Source organism: Rissa tridactyla, chromosome 2 (genome assembly GCF_028500815.1).
Source record: "Rissa tridactyla isolate bRisTri1 chromosome 2, bRisTri1.patW.cur.20221130, whole genome shotgun sequence".
NCBI classification, from domain to species: domain Eukaryota; kingdom Metazoa; phylum Chordata; class Aves; order Charadriiformes; family Laridae; genus Rissa; species Rissa tridactyla.
Window position 1 is genome coordinate 52,505,153 of NC_071467.1, and position 26,229 is coordinate 52,531,381.

The 26,229-nt window shown below is 35.7% G+C and overlaps 1 protein-coding gene across 3 annotated transcripts in view; it reads left to right on the forward strand.

Moving 5' to 3' along the window:
• Positions 1-26,229, forward strand: part of ROCK1 (Rho associated coiled-coil containing protein kinase 1) — a 92,689-nt gene that overhangs the window by 59,736 nt on the left and 6,724 nt on the right. For 2 of the 3 annotated variants that reach the window (XM_054189724.1, XM_054189726.1), the window contains exons 17-32: positions 82-188; positions 1,324-1,474; positions 2,385-2,545; positions 3,393-3,577; positions 4,235-4,304; positions 5,714-5,808; positions 7,659-7,824; positions 9,466-9,559; positions 11,017-11,105; positions 11,431-11,619; positions 12,147-12,312; positions 19,274-19,344; positions 23,785-23,873; positions 25,275-25,353; positions 25,473-25,734; positions 25,976-26,183. In XM_054189724.1, the coding sequence (XP_054045699.1) occupies positions 82-188; positions 1,324-1,474; positions 2,385-2,545; positions 3,393-3,577; positions 4,235-4,304; positions 5,714-5,808; positions 7,659-7,824; positions 9,466-9,559; positions 11,017-11,105; positions 11,431-11,619; positions 12,147-12,312; positions 19,274-19,344; positions 23,785-23,873; positions 25,275-25,353; positions 25,473-25,734; positions 25,976-26,183 (2,182 nt within the window). Of the gene's footprint in view, positions 1-81; positions 189-1,323; positions 1,475-2,384; positions 2,546-3,392; positions 3,578-4,234; positions 4,305-5,713; positions 5,809-7,658; positions 7,825-9,465; positions 9,560-11,016; positions 11,106-11,430; positions 11,620-12,146; positions 12,313-19,273; positions 19,345-20,325; positions 23,762-23,784; positions 23,874-25,274; positions 25,354-25,472; positions 25,735-25,975; positions 26,184-26,229 lie in introns of those variants that run through there. The other variant, XM_054189725.1, reaches the window with a different exon arrangement.

A 26,229-nucleotide genomic window follows, 5' to 3' on the forward strand; every position in this document is an offset into this window, starting at 1 on the left:
CCAGAAATCAATAAAGGTTTAAAAGCCTATTGATCTAAGTTGAGTTACTAATATTGAATGATATTTCATTTCTCGTGGCAGTTCGGATTACAACTTTACAAGAAGAAGTAAAAAACATTAAAAACACTCTCGAAAGAGTGGAAGCAGAAAGAAAACAAGTACAGGATATGCTTAATCATTCCGAAAAGGTATGGTAAAATGATGTTGAGGCTAATGTTGTCAGCATTTGACTGTATCTTCAAATAGTATTTATTGATATTGCTAAGTCTGTGTTGCTCTAAATCAAGTCTTGCGTTAAAATGATTAACTAAATAGTGCTAATTTACAATCTCATCAGGATGATAAGTCTCACAAGTCCTCAGGTAGTTCTTACTTGTAGCTTTGGGCATAAAATTCATGTTTGTCATTCACTATCACTGTTTCAAGGATCCAGCCCTTCTGCCAGTAGCCAGTAATTTTTGTTCTGCCTGCCTAACTATCGCTTCAGACGCTTGCCTCCTGAAAATCTATGAATTGAACTTTTTAAAAGCCTGAAATTTAAATTTCTGCTGTTACTGGATTTTGATTTGGCTGGATCAGTGCCAGACCTTTTGATCAACTTCGGAGCTCAACCATTTCAATTTTTTCCTTCCTTCCTTCCTAAGGAATGGTAGCAGCATGTTCCCTGAACATCTCTGATCCCCGCCCCAAGGTAGAAAAACAACTAAAGAGGAGTAAAAGGGAATCTCACACCCTTTTTCTGTATAGGCTACATAGTTAGCTCCATGTTCTGAGGTCAGATAGAGACTTGCTGTGCTGTGTGGTTATCCAAATAAACCAGAGAGATACGGCTACCTATGAGGGAGTGTGTAAGCAGTTCCCGTTCTCATTTGGTGCTGTATGAAGCGGCGATCCAAAGGCAAGTCCCCGTCTCAAACCTCATCTCCAGTGCTTGTTTCCTGAGTTACTGTTAATGGCTGGCAATCCCAATAATGCAATAACATAATTGCATCCAGGTAGCAGTATTTCGGATTCCTCTGTGCTCTAGTGTTATTTGAGGGTTAGTTGTATGTTTCCAATTTAGGTGACTACTAATTATTCAAATAGAGAACTTTCTATTGTCTTACGAATTTATAGACTACTGAAAAAAGTTAATGACATTTTCTCCAGAGCACTCAGCAGTTTTTGTGTGTTACCATTCTTTAATAGGCGTGGAAATTAACATTGTTAATTTCTTCATAACAAAAAGTTAGCACTGAAACAGGGAAGAAAGGAAGTGTGATTCTCTCAGATGTTATGGAATTATTATAGAAATCTGGTAACTTTTTTTTTTCTTATCTTTAGGAAAAGAATAATTTAGAGATAGATTTAAACTACAAGCTCAAATCATTACAAGACCGGTTAGAACAGGAAGTAAATGAACACAAAGTGACTAAAGCTCGGTTAACTGACAAACATCAGTCAATAGAGGAGGCAAGATCAGTTGCAATGTGTGGTACGTATTTCTTGCAAGTTTCAAGTAAATACATAATAAAAGGTATTTATGACATCTAAAAACACAACACCTTATAATGTACGCTTATACAAGTGTTTAATCCCTTGTATAAAGAAAATGCAAATCAAAATCTTAAAACATACATAATGAAAAATACACACTTTAAATTATTTTCTCTAACATGGTACTTGTACCATAAAAATTGCATTGTTTCTTAAGGTTTTGAATATCTTACTGCGTTTGCAATTCAAAGCCTTCCTTGGCTTCTAAAATGCTATTAAACTTGAAATTCTGGCTAATGCTAAATAAAATTGAAAGAAAGCATTATCAAGACAGATGTTTTGGTGCGTTCATTCCTGTGTAACTGCATTTAAACATATCGGGCGTTGCGTTAGGCTTGTCTGAAGTGGTGAAGCTTCTTTTGTGGGTACATATCCATGAATCAAAGATGTGTCTTGATATCTTAATTGAATACATCAGGTTTTCTGTGTGAGTATCATCAGTATCAGCATATGTAGCTTGTAACTTTTCAGAAAGCTAGTGCAAATGGTAGCATTTCTTTACTTTCGCTCTACTATCCGTTCATGGAAAGGAAACTTTGCCTTTATTTCATAATAATTACTTCAAGAATCTGCATTTTTTATTTCTTTCACTATTTATCTTTCAGTTGTCATCATAATATTCCAGTGCTTTGAATGCAAATTAGAATTATATTTCTTTTTTAGTGTTTCTTGTAATAATGCCAGGAAGTTTTTACTCCGTAATCAGTCCATCTAACAGCAGAAGAACTTAAATAGCTGGACAAAATGATCTGAAAAATACTAGGATGTTTAAGACTGTGTTTACAAAAGCATTCTTGCAGATGCTACGTATTAATTTTTCTTGTTTTTCTCTCCCTAATCTTATTTAGAAATGGAAAAAAAAATAAAGGAAGAAAGGGCAGCAAGAGAAAAGGCAGAAAATCGAATAGTTCAAGCTGAAAAACAGTGTTCCATGCTGGACTTTGACCTGAAGCAGTCTCAGCAGAAACTGGAACACCTTCGTGAGCAAAAGGAAAGACTGGAAGATGAAGTAAGTAAAATGTTCATCACTAACAATTTTCTTTATAAATAAAAAATTATAGTTGCATTGAGAAACAGAAAATTAAATTAACTTAACGCTAAGCTCCTTGTATAATACATTTCTCAGTAAATTGAATACAGTTGTTGGCCTAAATGGTATTAGCTAATACCTGCTTGTTTCTTAGCTCTTGGATGCCTTACGTATTTGAGCCCTTAATTTAATATAATGTAATTTTTTGCGTTTCCTATTTTTTTTTAAAGGAAAAACTTGCTTGTGAATTTGACTATGTAGTCTGATTGGTTTGCAGTTACGAGTTTGCATTATCCAGAAAAACAATTAGAATATTGAGTGTGAAAATTAGGTACTAAGAATCCTTAATTTTTTTTTACAGGACACTGGGAATGAAGCTTATAACACCTTTCTTAGGGATTACGACTTGTGTAAATTAGTATTAGTTTTTATATAGCTGGTAGGCAGCAGTTTTTTGTAGGGTGAGAAGTTTTTAAGATCTGAAATCCACAGAGAAGTTTGCAGGACCTTTTGGCAGACAATTTAGGTTTCTTCCATTGTTGCCTTTAAGATAAGATAAAACAAATTTGGGACTTTGAAATAAACTAAGTACGGGGAAGCTTTATCATCATGCAGTGTCATATCAGTACCTTCTGTAAGGGCAACAGCTTTCTGTAAGATTATTGCACTGAAGTGTTTGGAGATGTAGGAATATTTTTACACATTGAACAATGTGTAGCATCTAGGCGATGGTGTTTGACATAAAATAATCTATATAGGAAACACTTTGAACCACATGCGATTGGTTATTCAGCAAATGCTCCTAATTGAAATATTTCTCATTTAGGTAAAGAATCTAACGCTTAAGTTAGAGCAAGAGACAAATAAGCGAATAATGGCACAGAATGAATTAAAGGCGCAAGCTTTTGAAGCAGATAACTTGAAGGGTTCTGAGAAGCAGCTGAAACAGGAAATCAATACGTTGTTGGAAGCAAAGAGATTACTGGAATTTGAGTTGGCTCAACTTGCTAAGTAAGTAAAAATCTGAAGTAAAATGGAAAAAGTTGCTTAATTATACATGTGCTGTTTTGCCTGTTCCTATTAGTGAAAAAAGTTGTCTAGTGCACAGGCATTTTTTCCGAAACTAAAAGAATATTTTTAGCTGCATGTTATGATTTCTGTATGTAGCCTTCAGTGTTGGAATATTTTTGTTACGAGCTATGATGCAGAACTTGGCTCATCATTCTATGTCAAGGCATAAATGCCACTTTTATTTGAGTGACTTTTTTACAGATTGACTGTGATACTACTTATTAAATTGTATGGGGTTTTTAGTATTACTACATGGGAGTCGATAGCTTTTTTCCCTCCTTAACTCGCTGATTCTTTTTCTTAACATTGAAGACATTTTTCATTAATTAGACTTCTGTCATATCTTCATCTGACTTAACATTTCTCCATTTAGAGTACTTCCTGTCTCCTAAATTACATACTGAAACGATCATCAGGATAGAACAAAGAATGTAACTAAATCAGAATTTTAGCATACAGCAAACTGTTGGTCTTTGTGAAATAATACGTGTGCAACTGTAAGATCTTTCTAGGATGCTGTTCTGGTTAGAAATAATCTATCTTTCTCATTTGTTAGTAGCTGACTTTTTACATGTTTTCCTTTTTTATTCCTTTAAGACAATACAGAGGAAATGAAGGTCAAATGCGTGAGCTTCAGGATCAGCTTGAAGCTGAGCAGTATTTTTCGGTAAGTCTTGCAAAGAATTGAGTGCTACATTTTGACATTGAACAGCTAATAGTTTGACATATTAAAATTTAAAAAATGTAAACAACAACCTGTCATAAATCAGCAATTCACAAAACCCTGCTTGAAATGCAAACAGTGAACAAAAATTAGAGAACATTAGATAGTCTATCTAATATGTTGCTTTGTAGTTGTTTGTCAAATCGTATATATTACATTGAGTGACTCTTACCTGAGTTATTCATCAGAGTAGTACCCATCTTGAGGTTGGAAAAGAGATATTTTTCTGACATAACTGCAAACTTTATTGTAGATAGTTCAAAGTCTCCATACTTACTGGAATATATTCCATGCTATTGATCTACCGTAAGTATATTTAAGAACCATAGATCCAGCAGCATTCTGCACGTATTCCTCCTCTGCACCTAAGTCCCTGAAGAGCCTTATTCAGTACTCCGGGTAGCCAAAATGTGTATTTCATAGATTTAGTTTGATCTGTTTCATTTCTGTGAAAAGAAACAATGGCACGAGATGCTCTATAATGCCTGAAGTTCAAATACATTTGTGAATATGGACAATTTCATTTCACTTCGGGAAGTATTTTTTAAATTTGGTTCTTCCTTGAAGGAGCAATAAAAAAATTTAATGTTTACTAAACTACATATGATTGTAATTTCATTATGTGTTACAGATTTTTTTCGTACATTTCTCCATAACATATTGCTAATAAGAAGATCCAGAGTATTGTGTTTCATTCTCGGTTTTCTCTTTTTTTGCTAGCATGGAGTTTGAATGAGACATTTGTAATTTAGTTTGAATAGTTAGCAAAAGTACATTACTGTAGAAGATCAAATTTCAACTTTCAGAATTACTCTGGTGGTGTTAATAACAACATAGTAATTAAGAGCAGAAGTCATTTATGTAAATCACGTAAATCTGTTGAATCAGTTTTAAGACGAAGTCAGTCTGTACACAAAATCTTACCCTCTAAGAAAAAAGATACACGGATACAAAGAGAATACAACAGGTGGAAGCACAGGACGGTATTAGGCTTGTTTGACTAACGTTTTGAGACAGTGATGCTACAAGAGGATGCAGTTTTGTCCTGTTGTCTCCAAGAGACCTGCTCAGCTGTGTCCTAGTGCCTTCCTTCTCTTTTGTCAGCAGGTGTGTTCGTACAACTATGTAGGAAACCAGACTAGCAAACAGAAAACTAACCTGGTCACATCAGTTCCCTGCACAAGGGAAAGTGAAAAGGAGCATCTCAGACAGGCAGGAAGGCGGAAATTCCATTAAAGACAGTTCTGGCACATGGTGGGATTTGACAGATTCAAACCAACCAGTACCAAAACAATGAAGAATTTCACTGTGGAATTTGAATAATGATTCTTTTTTTATGCTTTCTTTTACAGACACTTTACAAAACTCAGGTTAAGGAACTGAAAGAGGAAATCGATGAAAAGAATAAAGAAACTCAAAGAAAAATGCAGGAATTGCAAAATGAAAAGTATGCCCATTGTGTTTCTCAAATAGACATAAGTTTTTCCGTATAATATGGTCTCACTCATGAATATTTTGAATCAGATTTAAAATGCTTATTTCCTTCAGAAAAAGGTCTCGAAAGTGTAAGATGGCAAATACATAGGATGTTACCTATTCTGACTCACAAAGCCAAATATTGTTATTCATATTTGCTTTGGACTCTATTTGTAATGTCTGGAAGAAGAATGATGACTTCTGAGAATTTATGAAGATGCAAAATTTTGAAAAAACATTACAATTTGTGGTAATGATCTTGCCTGTGTAACAACTTTTTTTATTTGATTTAATTATCCTGATAATTACTTAGTATATTTCTATAGCCAGTTAAATAATTTGAGAAAAAGATAATCAAAATACTTTGAATTCTAAGTGTAGTATACAGATGATCACAGCAAAACTAGATAATCCAACAACCATTAATAGTGATGTACTATTTTCTAAGTTAGCAAGTAAGGAAAGAAGTTTTTTAAGCTTGTTTTTCCAATGTATTAATTTATTTAATACGTACTTATTCTGAAGAAGGAGACTATAGCCTTATGCATGAAGCAGAGTTTCTCTCTTGTTCTACTTGAGCATCAGCATTGCAAAACAATCTAAAGGGAGAAGGTTACGTACAGTGTTCGCAATGCATTTTGGTGGGCTAAGAAAGGGAAAAAGAAAAGATGTTGGGCTAATAAATATGATACAGGAGGAAAACACCTGTCTATGCAAAGTTGTTCAGGAGTAGTATCCAACTTAAAAAGAAAAAGAGGGGAGGGGAGGAGTGACTTCCTTTAGTCTTCTTGCGAGTTTTTTTCTTTTTCTCTTTTCTTACTTCTTTTTATAGATTCCTTTTATTCTATACCCTCGCTGTTCTCCACAATCTTGTGTTCGTTATAAACGTTTTTCACCTCTATACAACTGTGGGAATTGTGACAAACTCTGATATATTTCAACCAGTTACCTTTTAACAGTAGAGACCCATATCTACCTCAGATCTGTCAAATGAGTGGACTCCATAGCCATTTCACTCCATAAATCTCTTTTTATTTTGCAGTGCAGGAAGGGCATCTGTCATGAGCCCATACTGCAGTAATGTATTGCCACTTCTAGCTCCGCATGATGTGGGCTGTGTCACATCACTGCCCACTGACATGGGTCCATCTGACTCATGGGTGCTAGACTGGCCACCATGCTTTATGTGGGCTTGTTTGCACGCATATGTATAGGAGCTCTGCCTGTACTCCAAGCAAGAGAAGAAAGCTTGGCTTGTATGCTGAACTGATTAGAAGTTGTGTATACATTAATGAGATACTGCACCCAAGTTACTGTCCCCTGCCTCTCAAGCAGCATAGAATTTGCAGGCCTTCCTGCAAAACCTTGCATAGGCATAGAACCACTGTATGTTTTCAGAAACGATGCAATTTTCCTTATTGTTCAAACAGTCCGGAGCACGCATCTTCGTGAGCATTTATCTTGTGTAAAAAAATGGCTAATACTGGTAGGATCAAGTATCTTTTGATGGACCATACCATACATGCAATTTAACTTTATTTTTTATTCCTCAAAGGCAGGAGAATTTGACACCTGGTTTCCTAAGGGCTGATGTTTCATGGATGATTGAAATTTTAATTGCATTATAGTAAGCTTGCAGCTGTAGCTTTTGTGGACCATCAAAAGATAGAATAGTACAGGGTGTGATTTTGTAAATCTTGTTTTTCTTAAGAAACTAAGATAATAACAGTTAGCTGAATGGTATAATTTGGGTTTGTTAGTCTTCCTGAAAATTTGGAATGTTTTGCATGGGAGAACAAAATCTTAATGTCCTTTTTACAGAGAAACGCTCACTACCCAGTTGGATTTAGCTGAAACCAAAGCTGAGTCAGAACGGTTGGCACGAGCACTCCTTGAAGAACAGTATTTTGAACTGAGTCAGGAAAGCAAAAAAGCAGCATCAAGACACAGGCAAGAAATGACTGATAAGGACAGCATCATAAGAAGGGTAAATTATTCCACTGTAATTAATGCCTATATATATCTTCCTATATATTTTCATTTTAATTTATAAAGTCTTTCTGTGGTCATAAGTGACAATTATTTAAGTATCTGAGTTTTGGACTCAGTTGGAACCTTAAACATTTAAATCCAATCATGTGAACTCCCAAAGAAACGTAGGCTCAATGAATCTGAGGTGAAGCCAGATTGAAGATCTAGCAAATGTGTATAATTCAGTTATTAAGCCTTTTGTAATTACTTCTGGTCATTGCCAAATGTATTTTTAAAATCTTGTAAATTTATGAAGCTGTGTATTAGAAACTCTTAGTGCAAAGTTACGTAGCCTTTTAAAAAAAAACAAACAACTTGGAAGTCTTGAGTTTCTTCCCTCTGGTAAACTATTAAAAAAAACCCCAAACCCAACACAAACTTCAAACTAATTTTTGAAGATACTTTATAGAGTAGCTCTTGAATATTAGTGTCAGGTTGATGAATGTCTTAACTGAAGAGTTTCAAATAGCAAGCCATGTATAGCATAGTTATTTTATCATTATTGTTTTTTCCATTTAGCATCAGCTGTGCAGATTTTCTTAAGAATCCAGGGGGTGTAAAACTCTAGGCATAACTGAATTTGGGTCAATTGCTCAAAGTTTTCCATTAGCACTACCAGATGAAATATCCATTATGTTAGTGGATATTACATCTCTGTGTAAAGATAACAGAATTATTGTTTGTTGCATGTGTTTTCTTTTATAAGCTTGAAATCTCCAGAATGCCACCATTTCTTAATAATCATTTATAAGACTGTCTGTGGTATTGAAAAAATACTTTCTTGCCAGTATGTTTTTCGGTTTCAAATATTCTGATAATTTTGTCAGACAGCTTGATACGCAATCATTTCAATAGGCTTCAAACAAAACCTTTTTTTCAGGAATGCAATTGTGTCTGGGTTTTAATGTGTATTTGTTAAGTGGTTAGCAAAGTGATCCCGACTCTCTCTTCTGGCAGCTTGCATATTCAAAGTGTAACGGTTTTTCTCCCTGCCCGCCCCCCCCTTTTTTTTTTGTAAACCCATGTACATATTTACCTATGTATGCTTTGACTTAGACCAAATTTAGTTTTATTTCTGTGCTGATTTATACCTGTTTTTCATGATACGTAACAATTTTTTAGTAGCAGATGCCACAAATCTACTCTAGCCTTGAATGGTGGAGTTGTGTCATCTATCAGCTGCTTTCTCCTCTGGAATCGGGGGATCAGGCCTCTAGTACTACTTTTTCCAAATTACCGCATATTGATTGAAAATTGCCACATTCAATAACTGACAATCTAATTTTGCTTAAGTTAATTTTTTAATTATATACCCCAGTATTGTCAGTTCTGCAAAGGTCATTAAAAAAAAAAAAAGAATTCCTGCTGGGACAGGTGTATTTTCAGCCTTCTGGTAAATCAAGACAGCTTAGAAGAAAAGTACCATTTTTTTAAAAAATTCAGGTTTGAAAGGTGAGCAGATTTTTTTCGTATATAATCTGAGGAAGGCCTTCCAAGTAAATGGCTGTTACAGGTTTAAGGGTATTTAAAACAATAGTATTATAAATATTTTTAGAATTTATGTTCTTTATTTTAAAATGTGTTTGTTTTCATTTAGCTGGAGGAAACTAATACCACATTAACCAAAGATGTTGATTTAATAACAAAGGAAAATTCAGAGATCAGTGAAAAAATTAAGAAACAGGAGGAAGGTATGTCATATTTGGAGTTTCAATTCATCTGTTATGAAGCATAATTGAATTTGAAGCATATGTGGCAAAATGGAAATGGGATATGGGAGATGCTGCTTTTTATCTTCCCTATTACTTTGGTCTTGATGAAAAATAATAGAAGTCATTGTTTTAATCTTGACAATATATCTTCCATGTAAATTGCCACTCTTTCTACTGTATTGCTTCCATTTCCGTGCACTGCCTTTATTATTGAAAACGATTAAAATCTCAGCTGCAGCAGGTAGGAAAAAGTGAGTTTCTGCTTATAGTCCCCTCCTGACTTTTTAAAACAAGTTAGCACTAAGTTTCTGCAGGCACACACTTGATGCCTCTCCAGTACAGCTCATCCATATATTGTCTGTCCAACCCCCTTCTGCCAGCCATGCCCTTGTGCACGTGAAAGTTAAGGAAATGTATTTTCTTCATTTCATATTGCACACAATGCATTTATTAAAGTTTTTGTTTCTATCTCCAGTATTTACAATAAAGCAGTATCAATATTTCAGCTGCCTTAAGATCTCACTTTAGATTCAGAATCTGAGTTGTGATCTCACACTTACCAGTGGATAGGCGTTCTATTTACATGCGTTCTGACTATACGGGGAGTTACTTTATTGTCAGTTTTCTCCCATGGTTTTGCATTTGAGCAAGCATTATAAAATCAGAATGCATGCTTTAATATCTGTTGGCTATGAGAGTAAAGGCCTTAATGGTTATGTTGCCAGTGTTGTTGCAAACACTGTGTAGGCAGGAAAGAATACAAAAATATTTTCCCTTAGTTCTGCATTTCTGTAATAGCAGGCATTGGGTGAGTAAGCAGTTTTCAGTATTTTTTTTAGTTTATGGAGTTTGTTACTTTTAAGTACTTGAAAATTAGTCTTTAACTGTTCGTAGTTTTGGTGGAGAAATCCTTGTCAGTGAAATGCATACTCTAGAAACTTTGGGAACAAATCAGCAGACTGGAAGTGTGATAGAAAGATTGGTATAATTGAGTAACTGGTGTGAGAGAGAGGTGAGGGTCATTCCTTGTTTAAAGAAAGCTTTTTTCCCCTTTATTGAATGTGAGTCCAGTCATATCAATCTTATTCTGTGTGGGTACTGACTTAATAAGTTTTGGTACTGCAGAAACGCTTTTGGTAGTGCAAACACGAAGCAAGTGGGGCAACAAACTTAATCATCACCAGGAAGCAAAAATACGTATGTTGGCTTTAGTATTTAATCTTAGTGCCTTTCTGATATATCCTTCTGGTAATTTTCTATCATTACAGTAGCATTAAACCAGTAATCTTTATCGTTGCAAACTGTATTTTGCACATTAAGTGACACAACAGGAAAATGAAGAAAAAAAACACAAATTATGCAACTGTAGAAGTGATTAAGCTTAGAAATATTTACCTTGTCCTGAACTGTCTCAAAGTTGAATATTATTTTAACAGAATACAAAGTGAAAAAAGAGGAGGAAATCAATAATATTAGAATGCATTATGAGAAGAGCATTAGCACTGAAAGAACTCTGAAGACACAGGTATAACCTTTTATGCAATTTAATAACAATAATTTCTTTGCATATCGGATATATTTTCAGTTTATTGTTTTTTGTGCAACTAACTCTTAGTTCCTTTAAATTTATATTATCCATGATGTATAATATGCATTGTTGATATTTACAGTTGAAAGAATAAGTTTTGATTCTGTGAGCTTTTCAGTATTACTTCTGTCATGAGTAGGGGCCATTTATGTTGGTGAAGATTTCTTTTGATCGAATCCTATAAGTAGAGGAACTTAGAAGTTTTGTATGAAACATGCTTGCATATATTCTTTCTCTTACTGGTTTTCCTTTTTCTTAACAGGCTGTCAACAAGCTGGCTGAGATAATGAATCGGAAAGAATTTAAAATAGACAGAAAGAAAGCTAATATGCAAGATTTGAGGAAGAAAGAGAAAGAAAACCGAAAGCTCCAATTAGAGCTTAATCAAGAAAAAGAGAAATTCAATCAGATGGTAGTGAAATACCAAAAGGAGCTCAATGAAATGCAAGCGGTAAAATAATCTTAATTTTTTTGTCACATTGTGGAATTCTCTCTGCAGGAAAAATGCGTAGCTTCTAGTCTACTTGAAAAAATAACAAGTTCTGTTTCCGGTGTTCTAGACTACAGAATTTTAGTGAGGCAGACAACTTGACAAGTGTGCAGCTGTGTTTGTTCTCATTCATTTTGCCTTTCTAAATTCTTAACTGTGGAAGTTACTGATATATTATGAAGACTAAAAAAATGAATACTGTGTAGCATACTATTTATGCAGTTTATTTCACTCGTAGATGTCTCCTTTTCAAAACAAATGGTAATTTAATAGATTAATCAGACTATTTTGTACCTGAATGCATTGCTGGATCTTTGATATTTAACTTTTTTCCAAGTCTGAACAAACACTTCTACTATAATAATTTATGCTAATGCTATCAAAAATCTCTAGCGATATTAAAAAAATAGTAATGAGTTTTGTTTTCAGAATACTTTGCTGCCATATTTTTGGTGTCACAGTAACTACACATGTGTATATAAATACAGCAATTAGCAGAAGAATCTACGTACAGGAATGAACTCCAAATGCAGCTGGATAGTAAAGAGAGTGACATAGAACAACTACGAAGGAAAATTTTGGACCTCCAGCAAGGAATGGATTCTACGAGTGTTGCTAGTCTCCCTACGGATGAAACGGATGGAAATCTTTCAGGTAAGAGAAGAGCATATTTCAACTACTTGATTTTGTGCGTACATATCGTTTTGGAAGGTATTGTTTCAAACAAGTTACTTTTAAAATCTCACTGTCTCTTTCTATATCACATCTGCACTTTGTGGGGTTTTTTTGCTTTTTATTTCATAGCTTAGCTGTTTATATTTAAGTCTTAATTTCTTCTCACGTCACTCCTGCCACTGTATGGCTTGGCATTAGCATGATTTTTAGCTACTTTTGTGCAAAGAGTATCTTTACATCTGCTGCTGTTTGAATATAGTGAATACAATGTGCAGTGTCCAGTGAATAGAATACAGGGCCAGCACTTCCACAACATCATGATTGTATTTTATATCTTGAATGCAAAATTGCCTCAAACTTGTCTGTTCTTACTCACAGTTACGTAGCACCTTTGTGACAAGTGGCAATAATTACCAATGTGAAAAATAGTTGTAGGAATTTCCATAATGCATTTATGGTTGTATGGTACTCTGATTTAGCAGATTAATAGAGGAACAAATAATACAGTGTAGTTAGCCATTTCCATGTAGTGTCAATTCCAGGCACTGTATTTTGAGACCCGCTGTTACACTGGTTAGTGATTCCCTCCTTCCCCATAGTTTGAAAAGTGTAATCAGTCAGTACTTTCACATCATTCACTCTGGATCTCTAGATAGAGGAAAAAAACTTTTAGTGATAGTAAGCTGTGCTTAACAATTTCCATATGTTGGAGATAGGTTTATTTTTTTGTATAGTAATTTTTATAATTCATCATTAAATTCTTAATAAATGCTTGTCTTATGGATTTATGGACTGATTTTTATTATAGAAAAATATATTAAAATATACGAAAATAGAATACTGTTTTGTGTATTTTAAGACCTCAGTGTAATCAGATAAAAGCAAATAGAATCATTTTAGGTGTCTCTTTTCCTGTTAATGCACTTCATGCTGCTCAGATTGCCACATTCTAGAGTTTTTCCAGGGGTCTTAAAGTGATTGAAATTTCAGGTAGGTTACTAGATTTAGTATATGTTTTTCTGTAGTTGTTCCTTTCTGTGTCTATTTTTGTGTCCTGTCTTCTCTTAGTATATTTGTAGATTTTAATTTGTGGTTAATATTAAAGTGAATTCTGTTCTAGAATAGATTTTCATTTGGATAATGATAGTCTTTTCTGTACAACTTCCATTCTGTCCAAGAAACCTTTTGCATTCTGGAGTTTGATCTGTAAAACACTCAAGCAATTGCCATCTTGTAAAGTAGATGCCTATTTTACTTGTTTTGAAAACATCTTCTGGGCCAAACTTCCATTGGAACTCAGTATTGGAAATTCTTAGAGCTATTAGATTGGTGAAGGAACGTTTTTTTTTTTTCTTAGCTGTCGCCTGCTAGGAACTCCCTCAGGTATTTCTGAACTGTCAGTACTTCTCAGGAGTTTTTCTCTTAGATGCGAATTCTCAGTGTATTCCATTTAATTGAGGTAAAAAAGAAAGGCTTTACTTACTAAAGTGTGTTTTTCCCCCCTCAAATTACTATTTGGAATCAAGCCTTATGTTTGATAGTGTTTCCTAAATGAAGAACACTGTAGTTCATAATTTTTATTGAAAAATTCTGAACACCTGTAAATTGAGAGCTTAAATTTTTCTACAAGAAAACAGACTAGATTTATTCTGTGTAAAAGGGTAGTTTTGAACTTCCTCACTTTCCTTCTCAGCCATTTCCAGCATAATGGCTGTTGTCTATTACACCGAAAACACTCAATGCCTCCATCTGGGCATAGGCACCTTCCCTGTCTTGTTCTTAAGGGCAATAGTATGTAAATATGACCCTGGTGTCTCTTAGATCTTGGAAAGACTGTAGGAGTAAGTTCTTTCTTTGCCTGCCTCATTAAGGTACGTTGTTTTCAGTTTTACCTCTGGAGACATGTGTAGTCAGGCTTCTGCCCGTATGACCTGCCACCACAATTTTGGGGCAGAAATTTTGGTATGTGCAAGATCTTTTCAAGTCAGCTGTAACTTTTCCATTGTTAATTAGAACATCACAGTTACTGGAAGGTCTTGTGGTCTTCTACTTTGTCTTCTATACTCATGACCCCTCTAACTATTTCTTTGTTACTAGCCTTTTATTTCTCTTGTCTTCTTTTTTGCCCTTTTCTCTACATGTGCCTCTGATTTTTACTGCAGTTGTGCTACTGGTGTTACTGTGTCATACAGGTAGGACTTCTAGTACATATTATTAGGACTTCTCTAGATTTAGATCATGTCCCTACGCGCTGACTTTTTTTTTTTTGAGTGAGGCTCTGAGTTGATCAAGATCTGAATAAGAAGCAATTTAGGTAATTAAAAGAGATTAGGTGACACTAGTATAGTCAGATTTCACAGATCTGTGAAAGAGCCAAGTAGAGGGCAGAGGAGTGCACTAGCCTTATAAGGAGGAAGAGAAAAAAGTCAGTCTTCAAAGCAGAAATACCCCATGCCACAGAAGAGGAAATTATCCAGCGCATAGTTAGTTTTCTGCAAACCAAGTAATTAGTCTTCAAAACAGAAGGTGCCATGCCACAGCAGTTCATTTGCTACCATTTAGTTCTATATGAAGTTGTTTGTCTTCAACTGTCATCACTTCTGTAGCCCAAACATAGACATTCCTTCAGAGCACCTTGAATAGCATCTTGTTTAAGAGGTGGATCTGATGAGGAGTCAATAGGATTCTTTATCTGATGCATCTGTTCTTAAGGCAAAGACATTCCTTAAAAATATTTAAGGCAAATAAATGGCAGAACTACTAAATAAGTAATCATAGTGTGATTTATTCGGTTTCCTGTCACAGTAAAAACATCACCAGGGAAAAAATGAAAACATGAAATAATGTAAACAAGTATAAAAGAATGATTCCACGGTCTCAATTCTGGCGATGGACACTCTCTGGTTTAATTGAGAAAAAACTTGGTATGAAATGGTGTGATAGTAATGTTGGTGGAATTCCAGAGAGACCTCTGGCTCTCAGGCATTTTCCGCTGTCCTCTTGCATGGCAGAGAGGTTCAGGCTGTGGGGTGTAGCGTCTTGCCTAATCAGGGAGCTTAGGTTACCAGCCACCAGAGAGGCTACAAGAGTAGAATTCATAATTTGCAGGAAGAGCATCTTGTAAAATGTTGACGTCGGAAGGCTTTGCACTCTTTGAATAAACCCAAGGTAATGCTAAAGTGAATTCCTAATACTCAGAAAAAAAAATCAAGAAAAAATTCTGCATATTTGGAGGTAGATATAGAGAAATCACGTGGTAACGCACCTTAGAGCTCCATCTTACTTGTAGGTTTCTGTCTTGTCATTGAGCTAAATACCCCCTCAAGTTCTAGTAGCTCTCAGGGCAACTTATGCTGCTCCCAAGGTAGGGATTGGCTTATTTAGACAATGCAGGCTATTCTCAGTCTTTTGCTTCACCAGACGGGAAAGATCGTGACTTGGAGGAAGGTTTTCCATGTGTTCAGTTCTAGGCATTTTTTGTAACTCTCGCTCCTGATTATTAATTCAGATAGCAGCATATGGGTCAGCTCATGTCTCCAATGTTAATAAAGTCCTTGGTGAAACAGCTGAACTATTTGCTTTTTAATGATGCCTTTGGAATGCCTCTTTCTCCTGGCTGGACTTTGGAAGTCTTAATACTTATATGATTGTAAACAGAATTCTTCTTTGTCAAGACAAAATATAATCAGGAACTTAATTGTTAGAGGGCACTTAACCTGTTGTGAATTAATTCTTTTCATTTCATTGGCAAGGTAATTTAAGCAACTGAGCTGTCGTACAGGTTTAACTGCAGCACATAATGTTTTACAGTGTGCGTTATAAATCATGTTTTACACAAAGATAGGATGGAATAATAAACGTGGACCATTTAAGCTATTAGTTGTTTTGGAATACGGGACACAGATACAACTTTCTGAAATACTTGCAAGTAGCCGTCACATGAATAAACCTCAAAGCAAGATGCAGCCAGCAATCCTTGGTGAGATCAATGTGAAATTATAGTAAGACAGTCTGAGGAAGGAAAGAATCAAATGAGAAGGGTAGACTGGAAAGAATTAGCAAGGTGGTGTCTCCAGGTTTTTGGTTACTATGGAAGGGTCTGAGGAGTAGGAATTTTTGAACATTGGAAAGAGATGCTCTACTGCTCATGAAGGCGCCTGTATTACTTAACTCCAAAACAACAAAAAGTCTCATAAATCAGTACAGTCATGGTTGTCTTGTGTGATTTTTACTGAAGACTTACTGTTAGAACTCACATTTATCATACTGAATCACAACGAATCCTGGCAATATGAATACTAACCGTGAAGATGTTTAGAATGCAAATCTACATTTTAATATATATTCAGAGATAATTATAAGATCTGTAGCCTTCATGGAATTCTTTCTTCATACTCTATTCAGGTCCAGCTAGCCATCAGATATTTTTGAGGCCCATCTTGGATTTTCTGGATTGCAAATACGAAGTATCAATTCTGGGATTCTTTCCAAAATACAGGGAAGTTGTCAGGGAATAGTTTTGAGCCTATTTTTAAAGACAGGAATGGAAGATTGTTTTTCGTAGTCTAGATAGCCCATATTTTCTTAATTACTTAATCAGAACACTCATAAATATTATTCTTCTGGATCAAATCTTTGTGAAATAGCCAGTTGAGCGTTTGCAGTTGTGCTAACTAACTCTGTCAAGGGAAATTAAAATATACTATAAATATTACTTGAGACAAACCTTTGTGGCAAGGTTGGAATGAAAGGGATCGTCTACCCTTGCAAGAGTACATTTGGTTCCAGACGAATGGTAGGTTTGTTGAAAAGGAGTACATTCAGAAACTGTTATTTTCAACTGCAAGACATTATTCACAGTTCAGAAATCATCTCTCATGCAAATAGAATTTGCTCACTAAAATAGATTTGTAGTAGACAGAAAAGAATGTCAACTGATTCATTTGTAATAGCTCATCCACTTTCTACTTCCTTTGAAATTTCTTTCAGAACGTGCTGAAATAGAAGTGAACTTAGAAAAACTCCTTCTCAGACTGTCCCTATAAGCAGCATAGTACCTGCTGCATCTTTTAAAATTTATCATTATCAGATCTTTCCAGATTTCCATATGCCGCAATTTCCACAGATGCATACTTACTCCTTTTGAATCGCAGTTGTCCATACTATGTTGTTTATTAGCAGTGAATCACTTTATTTTGCACTGGAGGACTTGAGTTTTAGGATATTCCTAAAATTTCTAAAAATGGAAGAATCTTCTCTTGATGTAAAAATTATTCAAAGTATTCAAAACAGAATAACCATTATCTGTGATGCCTGCAGACATGAAGGAAATATATTTGCTTCTCCAAAGTGACTGAATATCAAGAATTGGGGAGGGGCCTGGAGGGGCAACCCCCACCCCCTGCAATTCTTATACAGATAGGAGAGAGGCAGGGAAATATAAATTGCCATCATTTTTCCAGGAAGGTTTCTTACTAGAATGAGTTCTGTTACTATGGCTTTTATTCCAATTAGAATTTCAATAGTTCAGTGGTCTCCCAATATTTTGAAGTTAATTCTGTGTGGAGAAATGTTAGGAAATGATTCTATATTTTTAAATGCAGTCCTCTTCTAAATACTGTACACTGTAAGGCTAATGTGGGAAGGGTTTCCTTCTGTGCCTAATTTTAATGTTTTGTAGAAGGCTAGGCTGTCAGTCTCATTGTAATTTTACATAACAATGGACAATATGTTTTATATATTTGGATGTATTTTCAGAGCGTGCTGGGCTACACCTCACAGAGAGTTATCCCTGAAGGATAAAAGGGAGCAGTAGCTCATTCTTACATAAATAATTGTGGAGAATGTTTCAGCAAATTTTAACTTAATGTTTTTGAAGTTTTCAGGGCTGCTGGATAAGTTTATTGTAAAGAATGCATACATTAGCTATTGGCTATAATTCTGTACTCTGACACTTCTTTTACAAATCACATTTTTATGGTAATTTAAAAAAAAATTTACAAAATTTTTCTCAATGGTAAAATAAATTTATAATTATGGAGTAAAATTTTGATTCTTTCATTCTCACATTTACAAAATTGTGAGACTTTTTACCATGTCATTTCAGATTAATGAAATCACAATAGTTTCTCATTGCTATTACCTGGCTTCATAATTTAAAAAATATCTCTCAAAACCCAATATCGGTTAGCTGGAGAGGTTTTTTAAATCTATTATTCACATCAGGCAGAATGCTAATTTTTTTGTGATGCTTCTTTGTATCATTGTTAAATTACTTCAGTAGTTTCATGGTAGGAAAATACGTTATTACACTACTCTCTGGAAAATTGTCCACTGACATTTTGAATAAAATGCTTGTCTCTTATTCTTTATATCTAGTCGATTCTTCCTGCATTCCTTATTTATTTATCTCCTATGCTTATCTTCTGTGAGTAATGGGACACCCCTGTAGCTTTGCTTGCTCTTGTGCGCTCTCCATTTTTTGTTTCCCTTGGAAAATGTGGATCTGGTTTGTTTTACTTGCTGCATCTTCCTGCTGAGTATTTTCATAAAGCCCCTGTGAATGTTAAATTACGTTTATATTGAAAATCTCTTAATCATCCTCTGTTTAAGCTGTAACACATTTTCAAAGCAAAATCTTTCCTGCCTGGCTCTTTGCAAACTGTTTACATACAGTGTTAGATGTTGGCATCAAGGAAAACAGCTTCACTTTATTTTGCAGTAACTGTATCATCAAGTGTTAGCTTGTGATGAAGCATGAAGTAAATGCTTATATCTTCATTTTATTTAGCTGTGCTTTTTATTCTGCTTTGCTAAATAGGTAATTGCTTATTACTGCATGTAGTACATCTTCCTTTCTAGTAATAGTTTGCTTTTGTGCTGTTCTGCTTTATTATTATAAATACATAAAATTATTTAATATTCATTTTTTTTAAACCAGAATCAAGACTTGAAGGTTGGCTTTCAGTACCAAACAAAGGAAATATAAAGCGGCATGGCTGGAAAAAACAGGTACCAAATAGATTACTTTTTTTTTCCTCAACTGCCTTGGAAAGTTTTTCAGGCATACGGTGAATTGGTTTTACGGTTCCTATTTAAGAAACAAACAAAATAATTAGAGTAATTTAGTGTGTATACATTACTTTATTGAAGAGAAAAAAAACAACAATAAGACAATTAAAGTCCAGTATGAAATCTGCAGTAATAACATTGTGCAAATTTATGATGGGTGAGAAAATGCTTTACAGTGGGCATCCTGGAACCATTAAAAAATCCCATTTCTCCTTATAATCCTGTTACTGAAAAAGTAACTCTTTCTGCAACTTGACAGCAGAGAGTAGGGAATAGCACACATGTTCTGAATGCCATGGAAGAGTGCATCACACTATAACTTGCCACACATAATTTACCAGGACACTTCTGTCTCCCTTATTTTTAAAATGGTCAGTCTCTCTTGAGAAGTACTGGTTTAGTCTCAGAAACTGGACCTCTGTGCTGGAATTCCCACTCTAAACAAAGCAGTACTGTTTTGCCTCTGTGGAGGTTACGATCTGGTTCTTTGAAACTTCAGATGCTCAAATTGAGATACCTAGAAGCTTACAATCAGTTTCTGATTGTATTTTCTGGCTTTCCAGTTCCCCTCTTTGAACATCATTTAGTATAACAAATTGCAAAAGTGAACATGGTCACTAGAATTTTGTAAATTTTGCAAGTAATTTGTACGAAATAGTTTATTTCCCTGCATCTTCCTTACTTATATTCAAAGACCAGTATTGGAAATTATTCAGTTTATTTATGACACATTCAACATAACTTTCTGATGCCTGCTGAAAGATCCTTCTCAGATCCTCCTGTTTACATTCACATTCTACAAGTGTTCGATGTGGTTCCTAAAAAAATTTAAAGAAGGATTTAATTCCTGTCAAAGAAGCACTGAAGTGTTTGTATTGGGCTTTTAGCTGCTGAATTCCTTTGAAATACTCCACTTTTCAGTTGGTTAACATGACCTCCTTTATACAATCGAAGTTCCAGACCATTTTTACATCGATATCAGACCTTCTTGGTGATGTCTCTGTAAGTTAAAACCGCCACCTCTTCTAGCTTGCAGAGGGCGAGTGTAAAGCTCTGCCCTATTTCAACTAATGGCTGCTTAGAGTATTCTCTGAGACCCTCTGATGAGAGGCAATGTGCACAAGTGACATTGAAAATGCTTGCTTACCGTGCTTTGGAACCTGGGGTTTTCTACAGGAACTTCAAATGCTTTTCAATTGGTTTCTGTTCTATTTGCTAATAGGGAGACGAAGCAGAACTGCAGGAAATCACAGGGCAAAGTCAAGAATGTTCTTGGTGTGCTATATTTGAGTCAAACGCCAATAATGTTTACATGTTCTTCAGGTGTCTTACGAAACACACCTATTTGCAAATCTGTTCCCTAACTTGTTCTGTTTGATAGCTTCTCCAGGTTGCTCTCAGACTTTTGGCAGTGTCCACGAACGGAAGCGACTGTGCCTAGGCACAAGTCATGTAGATTTATTCTGCTCTGAATTATCTAAAATACTGCATCATTTTCATGTCAGAATACCTCCAGCAGCGTTTGCTAGTTGTCTTCTAGAAATGGAGATTATTCTTGCATCCTCTGATGATTAAAATTTTAAACTTATGATAAACGCAGCTTCTCCAGTGAAAGACCGTATCTGAGCTTCTTTAGGCATGCCCATTATAGGCATACTTAGTTCCTTCAAGATATTTTAGGCAGCTACTCCATTCATACTTTCCTAGTTTGAATAATAGTTCTTGCACTTTCAAGGAATTTGAGCTACAGATGGATACCTCTATCATAAAATGAGTCATGTTGACAAGATTCATTAAACTAGCTGAGGTTCAAACCAGTGAGACACAGTAGCGAGGGGCCGTGTTGACTTATGTGTGTATTCTGTTGGCTGAACTGTAGTGCATCTGGAACAAGCTGGCTTGTAGTCAGCCTCGTCAGGTGCTTCTGTTCCAAATTCTCTGCGCTTTCAGTTTTGGGGTTGGTGGGAGGTATGCAATCTCAAATATAGGTGTGCCCAGATTAATGTAAATTAAAGGGAAAGCAAAATTGCATTAGCAGTGCAATTGGATTGATGCCTGAGTTGTTACAACTTGAGCTGCTGCATTTCTGACTCAAATGTCAGTAGCGCTAATGTTTTTGCCCCATGCCCTCCAAGTTATTTAGCTTAAGTTAGAAAGGGGTGAGTGTGGAAGACTCATTTTAGAAGAACCAGTTGAGTTATACCTCAAGATAACACTAAAATGGGTTAGCCATATTTTTGTCTGGAACTTTATTTCATCTCAAGTGGAGATGATAAAAATATCCTTCAAAAACTGCTGTAGAACAGAACTACTGTCAGAAGATTTTTTTCTTTGTATGTTCACAACAGAATATTGAAGCTGTTGTGGGTAACTTGTCTTTTATGAGGTTAAATTGTTCTTTCACCAAAGCTTATATACAGTGTGATAACTGAATTCCATTGCAGTCAGAATTTGCATTTGTTATAGTTGTCATCTTAAGGCCTTGCTTTTGTGAAAGGCAGAGGTGCATACTTCAAAGACAAAGAAGGCATTAGCTTTCTGTTGAAGTAGATCAAAGGAATTCAAGCACAGACTCTTTTTCTTCAGTGGGGAATATCACAAGAGGCTCACACCATTACAACTTAGTACCTATTCAAGTTGATCAGGCTTTCTATTAAAGAATCCTGACTGAGGGGTTGAAAGTCCTTTTAGTTAGGGGAGAAAATACCCTTTGTGGCTTTTTAGGTACATTTCAGTAATTGAGATGTACTACTATAGCACACAGCTTGTGCAACATGTTTTTAGAACACTATTCTATACACTTGCTAAGTTAACTTTCATATTCAGGTTTCCACATCAAAGATGAAGTCCTGTGTAATGAGGAGGTTCAACCTCCTCTTATAGGAGGAGTAAACACCATTTACTTAAATTTTCAGTACCTGCATGATGCAGAAACCCATTCAGTTACCTACCCGTAACTGGAATTCAAGATGAACTGTTCGTATATTCACTCTCTCACTTTCTTGCTTTTCTGTCCTTTCCCCTGCTTCTAGGTCATATTATACCTGAATCTGGAGCTCAATATGGACAGAGCAGTCAGTCAGTCTACCTCTTTTTAATCCACTTTAGTACCTCATATGTTTTAATACATTGTTTCTAAAACATTTGAAACTGCAGGGGAGGGATCTACCACAGCTGTCGTTGAGCTTATGATTATGGGCAGTTTTGGCAAAGACATTGGACTGGCGGCTGCCAGTGAAGAGCAACAGGCAGTGAATTCTCTGCAGGCTTGAGCTCACTGGGAAGTGCTTAGGTTAGAGGTGTTTGATCTTAACTGACCTGTGGGTCACAAAACTTTTTTTCTGAGCAGCTCGCTTTGTTTTTCCTGTCATATGAACAAATCTTTTAATTCTATGTGATTGTGAACAGCACTGGAAGAGCATCTGTGTACTTTAGGTTGAGGGACAACATCCTTGGGACGGGCAGGCGGACACTGCAGTCATAGCCAGTATTTGGGAATTCTCTTGGAAATGGGGCCTGCAGTCCACTCCAGCTCTAAAACTCACGGTGCCTTCACAGTAGCTCTTGCTTATTCCCCAGAATCCTATGCATTCTGGAGTATTACACTTTTTCAGTGGCATGGGATAGGTATAATATATTAATCTGCAGATTTTGAGCAAGAACTTTTAAAACACTTAAAGAAACTAATCAGCACATTACCAAAAGTTTCTGTTCTTTAACATCTTTACCACTCTGGAAAAAACTGTGTGGTTTGACTTTTAAAGTGACGTGTAGGAAAAGAATGGCCATTTCTTTTCTCCTCCTCTGCAGACCTTTCCCTTACTGTCTCAGTGTATTCCTAGATTTGGAATGTACATCAGACCTCTGTTTCTACTGATTCATTTTGACTCTTTATTTTACCAGTCCATTAAATTGAAAGCGTAGGAAATAGCTGGAGCTGTGAGAATCTCTTTGAGCCTACCAGTAGTTCAGTGTGAAGTACCAGTGAAACCTGCAGGTCTCTAGAACTAGAGAAGTTGCAAACAACTTTATCAGTAAGTAAGAAAGATTCTGCACTCCAGGAGTTTCTCAGTGATACAGTAATTTTCTTAGTAACACACCAGTAGCAACTGAAGTTTGTGAGTTTGTGTGCAGATAGACTTGCAGAGCCATCAGAAGCATTTTAGGGTGCTCCAGTGACAATACACAGTCACTGCAGCTCGTAGCATTGCACAGGCTGTCAGTAGTATAGCTGCCTACATGATGATTTAAATATCTCCTGATATTAGTTTAAAAAATTTAATTTACTCAGGCTTTTTATGTGCATATGGGAGTACAGTAGGATAAACCTTGCTTTTTTACAATGCAATTTTAACTTGGTTTTACCCTTCCTTTCCCCAGTATGTTGTGGTGAGCAGTAAAAAGATACTGTTCTACAATGATGAAAAGGACAAGGACCAGTCTAATCCATCCATGGTACTAGATATAGAGTAAGTAAAGTTACTGTTGGTTTTGGATACAAAGTGGCAAAAGAGCATTGTGTGTGAGATAATACATAACAAATCTAAAATCAAGATTCCATAAATAATTTTTAATTTCCCATACTAGTTGGAAAATGTCTGTTTATCTGTATTTCAGGGTGCTGTTAACGGAAGATACTACTTTTTCTTTGTCCTACTATTGCTAAAAGTTAGAGAAAAAGTTAAATACGCAATAGTGTGGCACTGTCTGTAGTCACTGCTCTGCATTTACAGAAATGTCTCTGACCCTTCTCTGTCTCGTTACGACAGAGAGGGGTCAGAGACAGTGGAACCTACATATTATGCTATCTTTTTTTTATGATTCACTGTAATGACTGGTTTTCCCAGTTGCTTTAACAGCTGCTTTCTAAAGCAGGGCATGATAGTTGTGGGATAGATAGGGAACTGGCTGCCTTCTTTTAGGTCTTGTCCCTTTGTTTCATACGTTTTTCTTGCTGTCTGAGCATGGATCAGTGTTGATCAAGCCCAAAGCATTTCTAACTTTTCCAGATGGTTTCTCTTTAGAGTGACAAAATAAATTAATTGTGATCCCTTTACATTGGTTATACACAAGGAAAATTGTGTCAAATATCACTGAAGCCCATTGCTGATACATGACTGAGTGTGATGTTTGAACAGCTGATCGACATTATGGGACCTTGTAGAGCAGTAATTGAAAAAAGGTTTTAAAATTCATGAATAGTCTGCGAGTGACTAACAAATACAGTGGTCTGGAAGGAATCTCAAACTCAGGAAGTGCTTAAGCTGCCAATTGCTCGTAACCAGGAAAAGAGTTATTTTCTCTTTGAGCTGTTCCTTATTCTCTTTTCATAAACATCTGTTACGGCAACTGTTGAAAACAGGATGTTGGGATAGATGGACTTACAGTCTTGACCCAATAGAAGATGATGTTTGTTCCAATTTTAATAGCATTTTCAACAGCTGGTGCCCCAGATTGCTTTTGTGATGTTCTGGCATTGATTGTTTATCAACTGATAACATGATTTAGTAAAAAAATTAGTGAGTAGTACTATACTTCATATGATTACTTCCATTAGCAATAATCAGTTAGACTTCCCAATGTTCTGAGGAAGAATTGGAAAGCTTTTTTCACCGGTAAATTTGCTGTGATGGATCTTGAACCCATTGTAAAGTAATCCTCCTTCCATGCTATGAAATGTTTTGGTCTTACTTGGGTAGACAAAATCTATGTGGTTTATGAATTAATTCCTAAAATCATATTGCAGCCTCAAAGTATATCATATTGCTTGCATAAACAAGATTTATAAGAACTTCAAAGCACTTTAATAACTTTTTAAAAAACATACATCGCCTTTTAGCATTTCCTGATTCATGTTTCTTCTAATGTAGTAAGCTGTTCCATGTCCGGCCTGTAACTCAAGGAGATGTATATAGAGCTGAAACCGAAGAAATTCCTAAAATATTCCAGGTAAAAAGAAGTGTATTCTCATTTCTATTTAACTCTCTTGAAAAAGTTTGGTAGCTTCTTTGGAAAGGATATAAAAATACTTAGTACTTCAACAATAACACAGCAGTATTCTTTTTCAGATTCTGTATGCTAATGAGGGGGAATGCAGGAAGGACTTGGAGGTAGAACCAGTACAGCCGGCAGAGAAGACAAATTTTCTAAATCACAAAGGCCATGAATTTATTCCAACGTTATACCACTTTCCAGCCAACTGCGAGGCCTGTGCCAAACCTCTTTGGCATGTCTTTAAACCCCCTGCTGCCCTAGAATGTCGAAGATGCCATGTGAAGTGCCATAGAGACCACCTGGATAAAAAAGAGGAATTAATTGCACCATGCAAAGGTATCCTTGTGGTTTTTTTGCATTCTGTGTTCTCTGCATATGTAGCTGAACCTGCTAAACTATCAAAGGCAAGTAAAAGCACTTTAGTTTAAAGGTGTTCTACTCTTCCAAAAATATGTAAACAATTCCAATATATAGGTGCCATTGATCCTTCTTTCCAGTGGCACACCTGGGATGTCAGTTCTGGTTTTGATAACAAGTCCTAGCTTTCACTGAATCATCTTCCTCCTTTTACTTATAGTGAGTTACGATGTAACTTCAGCAAGAGATATGTTATTATTGGCATCCTGTCAAGATGAACAGAAGAAGTGGGTGACTCATTTAGTAAAGAAGATCCCGAAAACACCACCATCTACTTTTGTTCGTGCTTCTCCTAGAACTATGTCTACAAGATCGTCAGCAAATCAGTCATTCCGAAAAGTTGTTAAAAATACTTCTGGAAAAACTAGGTGAGAAACTACAAAAGCTGTGGAACTTTTTAACTAAAAAAAAGTC